Source organism: Mesocricetus auratus, unplaced genomic scaffold, assembly GCF_017639785.1.
Source record: "Mesocricetus auratus isolate SY011 unplaced genomic scaffold, BCM_Maur_2.0 Super-Scaffold_6731, whole genome shotgun sequence".
Taxonomy (NCBI): Eukaryota; Metazoa; Chordata; class Mammalia; order Rodentia; family Cricetidae; genus Mesocricetus; species Mesocricetus auratus.
In genome coordinates this window covers 6,057,924-6,070,710 of record NW_024429185.1, presented here as the reverse complement: position 1 = coordinate 6,070,710, position 12,787 = coordinate 6,057,924, and the positions used below count along the sequence as shown (strand labels likewise).

The 12,787-nt window shown below is 43.1% G+C and overlaps 1 protein-coding gene across 2 annotated transcripts in view; it reads right to left on the bottom strand.

Annotated features, from left to right (window-relative positions):
• The window catches only part of Psd3 (pleckstrin and Sec7 domain containing 3), a 435,804-nt gene that overhangs the window by 371,007 nt on the left and 52,010 nt on the right, over positions 1-12,787 (bottom strand). The window contains exon 1 of one of the 2 annotated variants that reach the window (XM_040742210.1): positions 2,440-2,576. The exons of the other annotated variant lie outside the window; for it this stretch is intronic. Coding sequence (XP_040598144.1) covers positions 2,440-2,460 — 21 coding nt within the window. The 5' untranslated portion in view covers positions 2,461-2,576. Of the gene's footprint in view, positions 1-2,439; positions 2,577-12,787 lie in introns of those variants that run through there. 2 annotated transcript variants of the gene reach the window in all.

Here is a 12,787-nt window from a genome sequence, read left to right as displayed (position 1 = left end):
GCAAAAGGAAAAGTGTCCCAGCTCATAAGCAAGTACATTTGATGATTCCTCCTGTGCAGGGTCACAAAGGAGGGGTCTTTCAAACACGATCTTTGTTCGCCACAATTAAATGAAAATAAACAAACAAACAGCCCTGGACTCTATCATGGGAGGAGAGAAGAGCAGGGGGCTTCCTTGTACCACAGGGATTGCCAAAAGAGAATTATCCACCACCCCTGTGCCCTAGAGTCCAACAAAGTCCTTGCCCATTTGGCAACACCAACTGGATTCCAGTTTGTTGACCTTCTGGGAACAGCAAAAAAATTGTTCTTTTGGTAGGGCAAACAAGTATTGAAAGGACATGTGCTATTTTTGCATAAATAAGATAGCATAAGCAAAGACTCATTATTAATGTAGTGAGTTACACCTTATTTTCCAACAAGGCGCGGTATTCTGAATTTTAGGATAGCTTGTCACCTAAGCCCTTCAAATTATCGTTTCCTCCGCTGTAAACTCAGTCACTACAAATGGAGCTTTGGAAGATAACTCAGAACCACACAATGGTACTAAGGGAAACAGGACCATTTCATTTCTGAACATACACACAAGGTATCACAGATAGAAGCTTGTCAAGAAATGAACACTGAGGACTAACACTCCTGTATGATATCCATCTCATCCTACTATGAAATCTAGAGATTTCATTAATACTCCCTGAAAATAAACCAGGGTTGGTTTAACTCAAGACAACTCAGGAGGTGTGTAGGGAAGCAGCTAAGCACTGGCATAGCACACATCAGCCTTGTGTGCTCTGGGTTCAATAGTTAGCACCACTTATAATTAAAAACCCGGGAAGAAATCCGTTCATGGTGCTGGAAGAACATGGTGAACACTTGCAGCAAACGTGACCCAGGTTAGACGAGACGCCCCCTCCCCTCACTCCCCGAAACCTTCTATAACCATATTTCCCACACTAACACACAGGCTGTGGTTACATTTTCCTCTTCTGTCAGCCTAAAGCTCAACCAAGTCTGAATATTTTACAGACAAAACTGAGAATGATCAGCATGTATTACTCACCTTTTAACCCAACCCAAAACCTCAAAATACCATCTTCTCATCATTGCCAAATGACATTATCCCCGTAAGCCTCACAGAAAGCAGTTTTGAAGCCAGAGCACATACACATTTGATGCCCTGTTTCGCCTCTGCACCTCTTAATCAAGACCCAGATTAACCCATTGTTACACCGGTGACTTAGCTTATGACTAACGCAGGACAAATCTCTCCAGAACTCCTACAGGGAATCAAGGCTGCAAAAGCATTCATTTATTGGGAGAGGGTAGAAAGTGTATTTGCTCTCTCTCTAGGCAGGGAACAACCTCTCCCCTACAACTTAACAAAAGCCAACCAAACCCAGGACCAGGGCTGGGACTTCCAAACCGGTAAGACAGATTCCCTGCCTTCTCTGGATCCTGCATAGATCAGACTCCTAACAGAATTCTGGCTCCTAGAGAGCACAGAATCTGTCTTAGTCGCCGGCCACTGGGCTTGGCAACATCCTTTGTACATACCTGATTGCACAGAATGAATTGCACCATGTATGGCCAAAACCCCACTTACAGTGATTTTCCAGATCTCCTTATTCCCTATACCTGCACCTGGACCCACTCAAGAAAATCTCTGGAGCAGAATAACTGGATCCCACTGTCAGGAGGGCCAGAGTCTGGAAACTGCAGTCCTAATTCCCATTATATCTTGTGCCTGATGGTGTTCAACATCCTTCTACATCCAGAACAGTGACAAAAGTAAACACTTATTACTGAGGGAACTGACAGCACTGTAAACTCAACCTCTAATCTGTGGTAGCCTGTTTTTTTAAAACAAATTTTTTCATAACATCAATTACCAGGACATCTATGGCGAAAGTTACATGCAGTAAGACAGAATCACTCAAATGTCTTTAAAAGCTAGTGGAAATGTTACACGGAATGATCTCCCTGTGTTTGCTTTCTCTGTGCAAGGGTTTTCTTTTCTTTCCTTTTTTTCTTTCTGACAGAGAAACATGATAGTCAATCAATCTGAGAACTGACTTGGCAGGCTAACACGGGCACCTTAGGTTCTCTTTAATGCCTCCTTCTCTAGATCATTAAGCAAGAATGAGCTTTCAGGTTTCTTCTCCCCAGATGAGGTTCACAAGGCAGTGAGGGGCGAACTAAGAACACGAAACCTTAACAACAAAAAGTTGGCCCTCTTGGGTCCCCCAGCAAACACAAAGAAAACGAAGTGGAGGGAGGAAAAGGAAAAATAGTTATCAGGTCTCAAAGTGAAGTGGCCCAGGGATCCTGATGGGGCAGAGGCAAGCGACAAGGCAAAAGCACCCCCGCGTCAGGTACGGTAGGGACGCGGTGACGGACTCCACACACCCTTCCCCTAGCCCGGGTCAGCCGGCGAGCTCACCGCAGCGTCTCTTCCTTCCATCTTCCATCGCCCGCGCGGGGCTCGGGGCCGCGGGGCTGCGGCGGCGCGGGGAAGCGGAGCGGGCCGGGCGCGCGCGAGTGCGGGGCGGCTGGCTCTTTGTTGCGCGCCCCGGGACGGCCGGCGGCGGCCGCGCGCACCCCGGCGGGCGGGAGCGGCGGAGCCCGAGGCGGGCCCCCGGGCCGGCCCCCAGCAACGTCAAGGCGAAGGCAGCGGGGGCGGCGCCCCGCGCGCGCGGAGGAGGACGAGGCCGAGGGCGAGGACGGGGAGGAGGCGGAGGCGACGCTCGGCGGAGTGGCGTCCGGCAGCCCTCTGCTGCTGCCTGTTGCTTTGTCTCCTTCCGCAACACTTTTCCCAGCCCGAGGAAAGTGAGCGGCGCGTTCGCGGGCGTTTCCTCTCCGGGAGCGCCGGGAGGGGCGAGCCCCGCGCACGCCGTCCCACCTGGGGCCCCCGGGCGCGCGCCCGCGCGGCTGCTCAGGGTCGCTGTGGGGAGCTGGTTCGTTTCGGAGGACGCTGCCCGGGCCAGAGTCTTGGGTCACTGGCCTGTGAGGGCGCTCAGAGCCACCTGTCCCATCCACAAGCTCCAACTGTAAAGGCCCATTTCTCAAGGAAATAGGTCTCACCCTGATACAGGCTCCCGGGTCCACACAGCAAGCTTGCCACTGGGACTATCCCACAATGAGATGTCACTTCACTGAGTTTCTGTCCTGGGCACTTCTGCCCCACCCGTCCCCCATTTGATCCTTGCAGCAGAAACAAAAGGTTGGAAAAGCTCCCTCCACTGGGGATGAGAGAGACCTTGAATACACCCCTGGAAAGGACGGGTTTCCATCTATGAGATAGGAATATTTGTGGAAGCTGGTGGCTAATTTTCCAGGTAAAATCTATGAGGCCAGTAGCCAAGTGCCAACTAGCAACTATTCTGTGCTGATTCTTATTCGTGTTCTCTGTTGACGCAGCTGTCAAGCCCGGAGGCCAAGGAGGCAGGACTAAGCATATCCAGTCTAAGTAAGGTCTAATGTATGTAAAGTGGCGGCCACCCACCTGAAGGCCGAATGGCACCTGGACAGTTGTAGAGTGGTCCTGTATTTCTCTTGCGACTCTATTGTCTTATTCATGTGACCAGTAGAAGACTGGTAAGTCACTAAGATGGTCAACTTTAAGTAGGGATTAGGGGGTCAGATTTTCTGGTGGCCCATAAATCCAGACAACCAGGTCAGTGTGGGCCATCTCTAAGCTTAGCTGCTACCTGAACGCTGAAGACACAGGAAAACTATATGAAACACCTACTTTTCTTGACTGACCCATCTCTGGCTATCAAAGCCAACTATGGGACCCACCAGAGGAACCAAAATGAGGAAATATCCCGGGAAATAAATCCATTTCAACCTCTGAAAGCCAACTGCTCTCCAGGTTCCCCCTGCCAGGCCAGGGGGACATGGTGTGAAGCTATTTCTCATCTGTGGATCCTCCCTTCACCCTTACACAAAGGAGCCTCGCAGACACAGTCCCTGTGCCCATGTTCTAAGTTCCTGTCTCCTTGATTCTCCCAGTCAGACAATTGTGTTGACAAGATCCATGGGTAAGAACTAATGCAAAATGCACTTGCTACCCCAAGACTTGGCCACTGACCGACCTTGTGGCTTTTACCTGGAAAAATAACCCACAACCCATAAATTCAGACAGGACTTCATATAGGCTGAAAGATGGACCTAGACTTTCATAAGCTTATTAATTAAGGGACCTATGACTTGTCCCCCGGAGAACTCAGGAACACAGTTCAAAGAATTACTAGTCAATGCCTACAAATTTACCTCTTTAAACACAGGAAGGAGGGCTAGTTAGGTGTTCTCCATGATAGAAAATTTATTTAATACAAAGAATACCCCCAGTTCCAGTCCACAGCATTCCCATATATCACCCCCCAAAAAGGAGAACCAGGTGATACCAAAAGTATGGATAAGTATATGATTACTCAATTCAGTATACTTCCATTAATGTGGTCCATGAGCCCTGGTATATGTGTATGGAAGGAAAGAGAAACCATATTGCAAGGAAGACAGATAGTACTGGAAATCCAAAGGAGAAATGGAAAGGGTGAGATTCTATCAAGTAGTATTAATATATAATTAGCTAATCCTTTCTATTTCTAACAGGCTGTAAAGCCCAAATTCTGAAATATATATTCTAGTTGCAGAAGCAAGTAATTATTCAGAATTAAAAAAAGAAAATCAATACAAATTCCACAAAACCAACAAATTCCACAAAACTACTAAATCCAGAAAAAAAATCACATAATATTTTTATCAACTACCTCTATTGATGAACTTTCTAAACTACTTCAGTAATACATTTTTTGAGATTTTTTTTAAATTTCTGAGATAGGGTCTTGCTGTATAGTTCTGGCTGGCCTGGAACTCACTATGTAGACCAGGCCTCAAACTCATAGAAATCCACCTGCCTCTGCCTCTCGGTTGCTTGGAATAAAGGTGTGAGCTCCTGCACCCAGCTGCCTGCATAGTCTTGATTACCATTTTGGAATAATTTTTAATAGTTTCATTGAGACCTAATTTATATGCCACAAAACTGACCCATTTAAGACTTACAATTCAGTAATTTTCAGTTTATTAGCAGAAAAGCACAAATGTCACCACAGTTAATTTTAAAATATTCTATCATCCCCAAAGGAATCCTATTGCCCACACTAACATTATTATCATTTATTTGACTTTCAGGGGAATTATCTCTTCATGTCAATTATTTAAATAATATGTATACTTATGATGTCAGATGTTGAAAAACTATTAAGTTTCATTCATGGGATTTCAGAGTTTTCATATGCAGTGATTAATGGCAATACTTTTTTGTAATGAGGAACGAAGGGAACTGTCTAGGAGTATGCAAATATTCTACTTGGGTGATGTCATATTAATCAAAACATCAAATTTTATATTTAAGAGCTGTTCACTGCTCTGTATATAAATATATAAGATTGGAATCAAGTGCTATGTTTAAATTAGAATTACAAGGTGTTAATCTAAGATTAGACATAACACTCTTAAACCAAGTAGTCTGAATACTTAACCCATGAATGGCCAAGTACATAATGCTTTTTTTCTCTCCAGGAGTTACAAAGCAAACTCCCTAACCCAGGTGAAAGCCAAGATAACTCAATGGCTTACAGAAAGGAATGTACAGCAAAAACCAAATAGGCAAGGCTACATGCAACACATAAAACCCCAGGATTTAGGCTCAACTCATTGGCTTACTTTCATTCTCTCTGTTACAAGCTTTGATATTTCATATGTGTGAATTATTTTGCATTAAAATGTGAGCCATTTAAACATTTGCTCATTGTGGTCTATGGCTCAGTCTTCTTCATTCAATTTGTTTATTTATTTTGGATTATTTAACAACCCTAGGTTCTGAGAAGAGGTATTTAGGGAAAGAAGAGTTTGTCACTAATCACATATAATACTGGTTTTACATGCTTAAGTACATAGACGGAACACTTGATGAATCTCACACCAGGGGCATACAAACAGTTCAGAGAGAGAGAGTGTCGGCTGCTGTCCTCTTTCTACCTCCCAATCCTGTACCTGGCCATAATGGTCCTTCAACAGTAACTGAAGTTTCTCCCTACCCAAAGGAGAACAACTGAACATTACCTCAAACTGTGCTGTGCCTGAATTTCAAGAGCCCAAAACGAAGGGACATGTCTGAGAAAAACTCACCACAAACATGCAGAATGTGGAGTGAATGCTGGATGGATACGCAGAATAAGAAATAAGAAACAAAGTCCAAAACTGTGGTTCGTGTGCTCAGGTGAATGGAAGAAATGGGAAAGAGCGAGAGGAGAGAACGCATTGCCTGACTTCTGGAATTCAAAAATGTTAGGTCAGTGCACGGTCTGAAATGGCAAGCATACTCACCTCAACCTTTCCCTATGACACAAATAATTTAGGCTAAGCGTGATATGAAAAACAGTAATAATATGCACACTTGGTTTAAGGCATGGTCATGCTACATATTCAGGTTGTCCCACACATGGGATTCTCTTGCTTCACGTGGTGAGTGTAAGGTTCCAAGAATGCACTAACACATCTAGCCTTCATTATTTTTACTATTCTTTACATGGATCACCATTCTTTCACACATTCCTGTGATATTTATTATGTGTCTGAGGTGCACCTAGCTGACTATAGCAGTATGCAAAATATTAGCAGTACGCAAAATATCTCTTCCCTCAAGGAACTCACAGCCTACAGAGTTTGAGAAAACATCAAGTAAGGTAAGCAAGTATATGGGATGCTACATAATGCTGTCTTTGGGAGAAATTCAAACACATAAAAAGGATAAGGAGTTTGGGGTCTGGGACAATGAATAGGCAGATGCAAGGAGTTTCCAGGGATGATTTAACTCAGCAGGTGAAATCTGAATACAGACCTGAAGCAGGTGAGGTATGAAAACCATGCAAATATTTGAATAACTCAATGCTGAGCTCCTAAGGTCTTCCCTGGTGTGTGCTCAGCATAGCAAGACATAAAGAGCAGGTATGCATGAGGTCTTGACTTGGAATTCCCCAGGAAGAGTTCATGCAAAGGAACAGTGTGATCTGATTTTCCCCTTAGGACCGCCCCCCCCCCCGGGAGGTGTGCTAGAAGCAGAGAGGAATATTAGTAAGCTCCTGAAGCAATCCAAGTAGGAGGTGGTCCTGGCTTAGGTCAGAGTGGGAACAAGACCTATTTAAAAAGCTTTCAAAGTGTGGTCATGTGTTTAAAGGGGATGGTTCTGAAAAACTGGCTCTCAGCAACATATATCACCGGGAAAAAAATAACCGTACATCTGCATTTGGCCCAATCATCACACCTACATTGTGAATAATGGGCATCCACTTCTACTCAACTCACCTGCGATGTCCAATTCAACGGCTAATGTGGCCATTTAAATTTCAATGAATTAAAAGAATATTAAGTTTAAAAATTCACTTTCCCTAAAGCGCATTTCCCACATGCTATCGCCACAAGTAGTTAATGGTTATGCTATTTAGGCAGAGCAGACCAGGGCTGTTTCCATCAATTCACTCTGTTTAACACTTTGCCTCACAGAGTATTGCCTCAGAGAAAGGCACGGAATGAGTGACAGGTGAAAGTTTGGGCCTAAGGTTGTATAAGATCACACTGTGGATTGTTCTAGACTGTAAAGATTTTTAGTACAGTAAAGTCTAAGTCTCCAACTTACCCGCTTAAATGGTCACCATACACAAACAACACAAACTCAGTGGAAACACACACACACACACACACACACACACACACACGCACACACACACGCACACGCACATGCGTGTGGGGGGGAGGAAGGGAGGGAAAGCAAGGGGAGAGAGGCATACACAAAATATTTTCAATTAAAAAAAGGAAATGACTTAGGAGTCAAGAGTGCTTGCTGCACTCCCAGAAGACCTAGGTTCAATTTTCAGTACTCACATGGTAGCTCACAACCATCTGGGTCCAGTTCCAGGGGATCTAATACCCTCTTTTGGCCTCCAAGAATAGAAATAAATGCAGGCAAAGCATCCATACACACAAAAATTAATCTTTTCTTTTTTCTCTCTTTTTCAAAACAGAACTTATGAAGGCAGAGATTTGACGTGTTTGAAATTTGAACATTCCCCGTGTATTAAGAGGGAGTGAAAAGCACCACACCACCATCGCCTTGCCTATGCTTCTTTTCCCTGTGGCTCTTCCTGGGATGCATCCTTCACTACAGTGCTTTCAAGATAGACATCAGCCTATCTCTGTGAGTCTGAGGCCAGCCTGGTCTACATAGTGAGTTCCAGGCCAGCCAGGGCTAAATAGTGAAACCCTGTCTCAAGGGGGGGGGGGAAGAAAAATTATATCTCATGAAGCATGGATAAACATTCTGAACTGTTACCCCCTCTCCCAATCTGGACTAAATGGAGCTCTTTAGAAGGCATAAAGTGTGGGGTGGGGGGAGGGGGAGGATAAGTCTAAGCACTGTGGACACAGCTTGCTGAACAGAACCCTCAGGGAGCCATCTTAACGCTCAGTGAGTCAAAATCAAACACTACCTGCTGCTACAAAGCTGCTTGTCAGAGGAGTCTAGGGCCTGGCCAGAGTCAAATACTAGCCAATTAGAACTGCTGTGTATCAGTCCCTCTTGGCACCGTGGAAGCAAAGAGACAGGATGCTTTACATAAAGAGCTAGAGTTCCCTGCACCATGGTAGAGGATCTCCAGTGCCGCCAGCCAACTGTTCCCTTACAGTGCACTCAACCAACCTGTCTTTATTGAGGGAGAGGGCTATTCTTGGAGGGAAAGTGAAAACAAGCACGGTGATTGGGTTGATACACAAAATGCACCAGACAATACACAAAGTTAGTGAGTTTTACATAATGAGGTATGGGATTGACCAAGAAGAGGCATGGGCTATTGGGTGACTTCTATGAGTTAATGTTTCCACCATTCACAATTCTGACCCACCACAAAAAACACACATCATTTATTTACTTAAAAAAAATCTCTCCAGGCAATGGTGGCACACACCTTTAATCCCAGCACTCAGGAGGCGGTGGCAGGGAGATCTCTGTGAGTTGGAAGCCCGCCTGGTCTGGAGTTTCAGGACAGGCTCCAAAGCTACATAGAGAAACCCTGTCTCGAAAAACAAATAAAACAAACAAACAAATTCTCTAGCATTGACCGTTTTGTCTAGAACATACAACGTAAGACATATTTAACAAATGCTCATGAACAATGAATGAATTCTCCTTATTTTGGACAGTAGTACAATATTTGTTTAAGAATTCCTTTGGGAAGAAGTGGAGGGGGACAAGAATCCCTGAGCAATCTGGGAGCATGGTGGGGAGGAGAGGTGGGAAGGGGAGAGGCCGGGAGGGGGAAAAGGGAAGAGGGGAGGAGAACAGGAGGACTGAGACAGGATTGGAATAGAGAAGGGCAAGAAAGGAGATGCCTTGATAGATGAAGCCAGGATAGGCTAGGAGAGAGGTCTGGCACAGGGGAATTGTTCTGGATCCACAGGGATGACACCAACAAAGAATAGGCAGTGATGGAGAGGCTGCCTTTGATGCCCTTCCCCTATAATGAGATTGATGGCTACCTTGGTTGCCATCCTAGAGCCTTCATCCAGTAGCTGATGAAAGCAGAAGCAGGCACCCATAGCTAAACATTGAGTCACACTCTAGGAATCCAGTTGTGAAGAGGGAGGAAGGATGAGCAAAGGAGCCAAGACTGTGCTAGAGAAACCCTCAGAAACAGTTGATCTGACCTAGTGAGAGCATGGAGACCATAGTCGTAAAGCTGGGGAACCTGCATTGGATGGAACCAAGCCTTCTGAATGTGGGGGCCCGCTAAGAGGCCAGGGCAGTCTATGGGACCTCTAACAGTGGAGCCAGTGTTTATCCCTAGAGCACAAATGGACTTTGGGAGGCCATTCCCTTTGGAGGTATACTATTGCAGCCCAGATACGGGGAGGAGGGCCTGGGCCCTCCCCCAAATAATGTGACAGACTCTGATGCCCCCCCCGTGGAGGGTCTCACTATCCTTGGGAAGTGGGTAGGGGTGGGTTGGGGGGGTCAGTGCATGGCATGGGAGGATGGAAGGACGGATGAGGGAATGGGGAAATTGATTCTCAAAATAAGAGTGCTTCTAAAATAAAAAAATAAAAATAATTCCTTTGGTTTCAGTATCTCTAAAGAGATAAAGTTAGGTGAATGCTGTCAACAAAGTATGTATATGTTTAGGCATGTGTTTATGTTGGTATGCAAATGTACATATACTTTTTAAAGAAGAACACAATGAGTTTGTAATTAAAAATACTTGCAGAAAACTACATGCCTGGATGGCATCACAGTAATAATAATACTAATTCTAAAGCAAGTGGAAAAATGTTTCCCAATTTATTTTCTAAGGTAAGCACTTCTTTGCTACCCAACCCGATAACTATATTAAAAGAAAGGAAACTATAGATCAATATCTATTACAAAACTTGGTGTCGTGAAAATAATTAGTTAAGTGAATCCAACAACACAAAAAATGGACAATTACCACAGACATCCTTGTACCCCCTTAGTTAAAACACCTGCCTTTTGAAGTCTAAGCCAACATGGGCTAATTTATTCCACCTATAAGGGATTGATTAAGGTTAAATGAATCATGCATGGCACAGAGGTGAATGCCTTTAATTCCAGCATTTGGGAAGCAGAGGCAGGAAGATCTCTCTGAGTTCGAGGCCAACCTGGTCTACAGAGTGAGTTCCAGGTTAGCCAGGGCTGTTACACAAAGACACCCTATCCCAGAAAAAACAAACAAACAAAACAACAGGAAAAAGTGATTAAATAAATTTATAAATGTAAGTCCCCAATCCAATAGGACTCATGTTCATAAAATGAGTAAGACACACTTTGATCTTGGACGTTTAGAATCCAGATTATAAACAAATAAATAAATTTAATTATTTAGGCCACTTAATCTGTGATAGCTGCCAAACAAATTATTACTATGCTATGAATCAATTTTGTCATAGCTGCCAAAACAAATTATTACTATGTCATGAATGAATGGAGCTGATCATATTAATGTAAATTGATTTAGAACTTTAAAATCAGCTAATGTAATTCACCAAATTACTAGTTGCAAAATGTACAAAATTAAGTGTTGGACCAGTACAAAAAGCCTCTTAAAAATAGGTAGGCATTTTTGATAGAATTGTCCTAACAAAGTGCACACACTAGCAATATTCACACACATATCTTAAGTTCCTCATTCCCTCTATATTGTCTACATTGTTGAGATAAAGTATTTCGTGATATTTACCTGTTACTATTTTATCATCTTCATAACTTGTTGTGATATTTATCTGACCATTTGTGTCTTCCATCTATTTTTTCATCAGTCTGGCCAGAGGCTCATCAAGTTTATTGATCTTTCAAAGAATCAATATTTTATTTCCTTTATTTTTTTATATTTTTAAGATTTATCTTTATTCATACATGTATGTATATGCACTTTTGTATGTATCTATCATATGTATGTAGGTGCTCACAAAAGCTATAAAAGGCTCACGAAGGGTATCAGATCTCCCCAGAGCTGAAGTTACAGTTAGTTGTGGGCCATTGGATGTGGGTGCTGGGATTTGAACTCAGGTCCCCTGAAAGAACAGCACGGGATCTTAACTACTGAGCTGTTGCTCCAATCCCTCCTTGACTTTTCTGTATTATTTTTTCTGTTTCTTACATTGTTGATTTTTAGTTCAGTTGTTTCCATCTTACACTGTATGCTATTTGTTTTTCTTTTTCTAGCTTTTAAAGTTGCATTTTAGAAAGAGTTTAATCGTAATCTTATAAGTAAACATAAGGCTGTTCAAACTGAATGAAGTAGAACGTGAGCACCCAGGAGTCACCACGGAGCCACCAGTTAAGACTACCTCCATATCCTAACTAACCCTCCAATGACCCCCACACTACAGAATCATCTGTCGCTTCCCTCTTCAGCATTATTGACTCCTCTCTGTATCTCCATACTTTTTTATGCCTTCATTCCTCAATCCTTTCAATAAGAAAGGACTTCGTTTAGTAATTGTCATAGCCTTCAGAGGACACTCTGATTTGAGGTATAAAAATGCAATTAAATTTTCCTTTTAGGTCCCTTTTCATCAGTAAAGAAAAGCAATGCTGAAATGATCTGATATGTTTACAAAAGCCAAGTCAGTTTCCTCCTAGGCACAAAAGAAGACTGTATTTCCTAGCATGAATACATCCAGGTGGGGCTTGATTACTGGTTCTGGTTAATGGACAGTCAACAAAAGCAATACACACCTGGAACACAGTCTCTAAGACCTCCTCCATGTTCCCTGTGTGATGAGGGAGCTGTAAAGGCTAGAGCAGGCAGAGCATGTGTCAACACGTTCCAGGAGGAAAAAAAATACAGCCCTTTATATTGCTTAGCTGCTGAAATGAAAGATTTTTATTACAGCAGAAATGCTACTACTCTTAATTAATAACTAGTCAAAACTATATACAATCAAGTGAAAATAACAATGATGTTATTATATGCTTTGAAAGAATTCTGTGATTCAAAGGTAAATGGGTCAGCTATGCTAAAAAACAGTTACAGTCGCATCATGCTTATCATAATTCACTTTGGAGAAAAATCACAGCATGGAAGAATAATATTATTAATTACATACATAATAATATAGTGAATTTCAGGGACTTTTATCTGCTCTGCTGAGTTGACTTTTGTAGGGTTTCTTTAATGAAGTGAAAGTTCTGGAGAATGTTAACTATATATGCA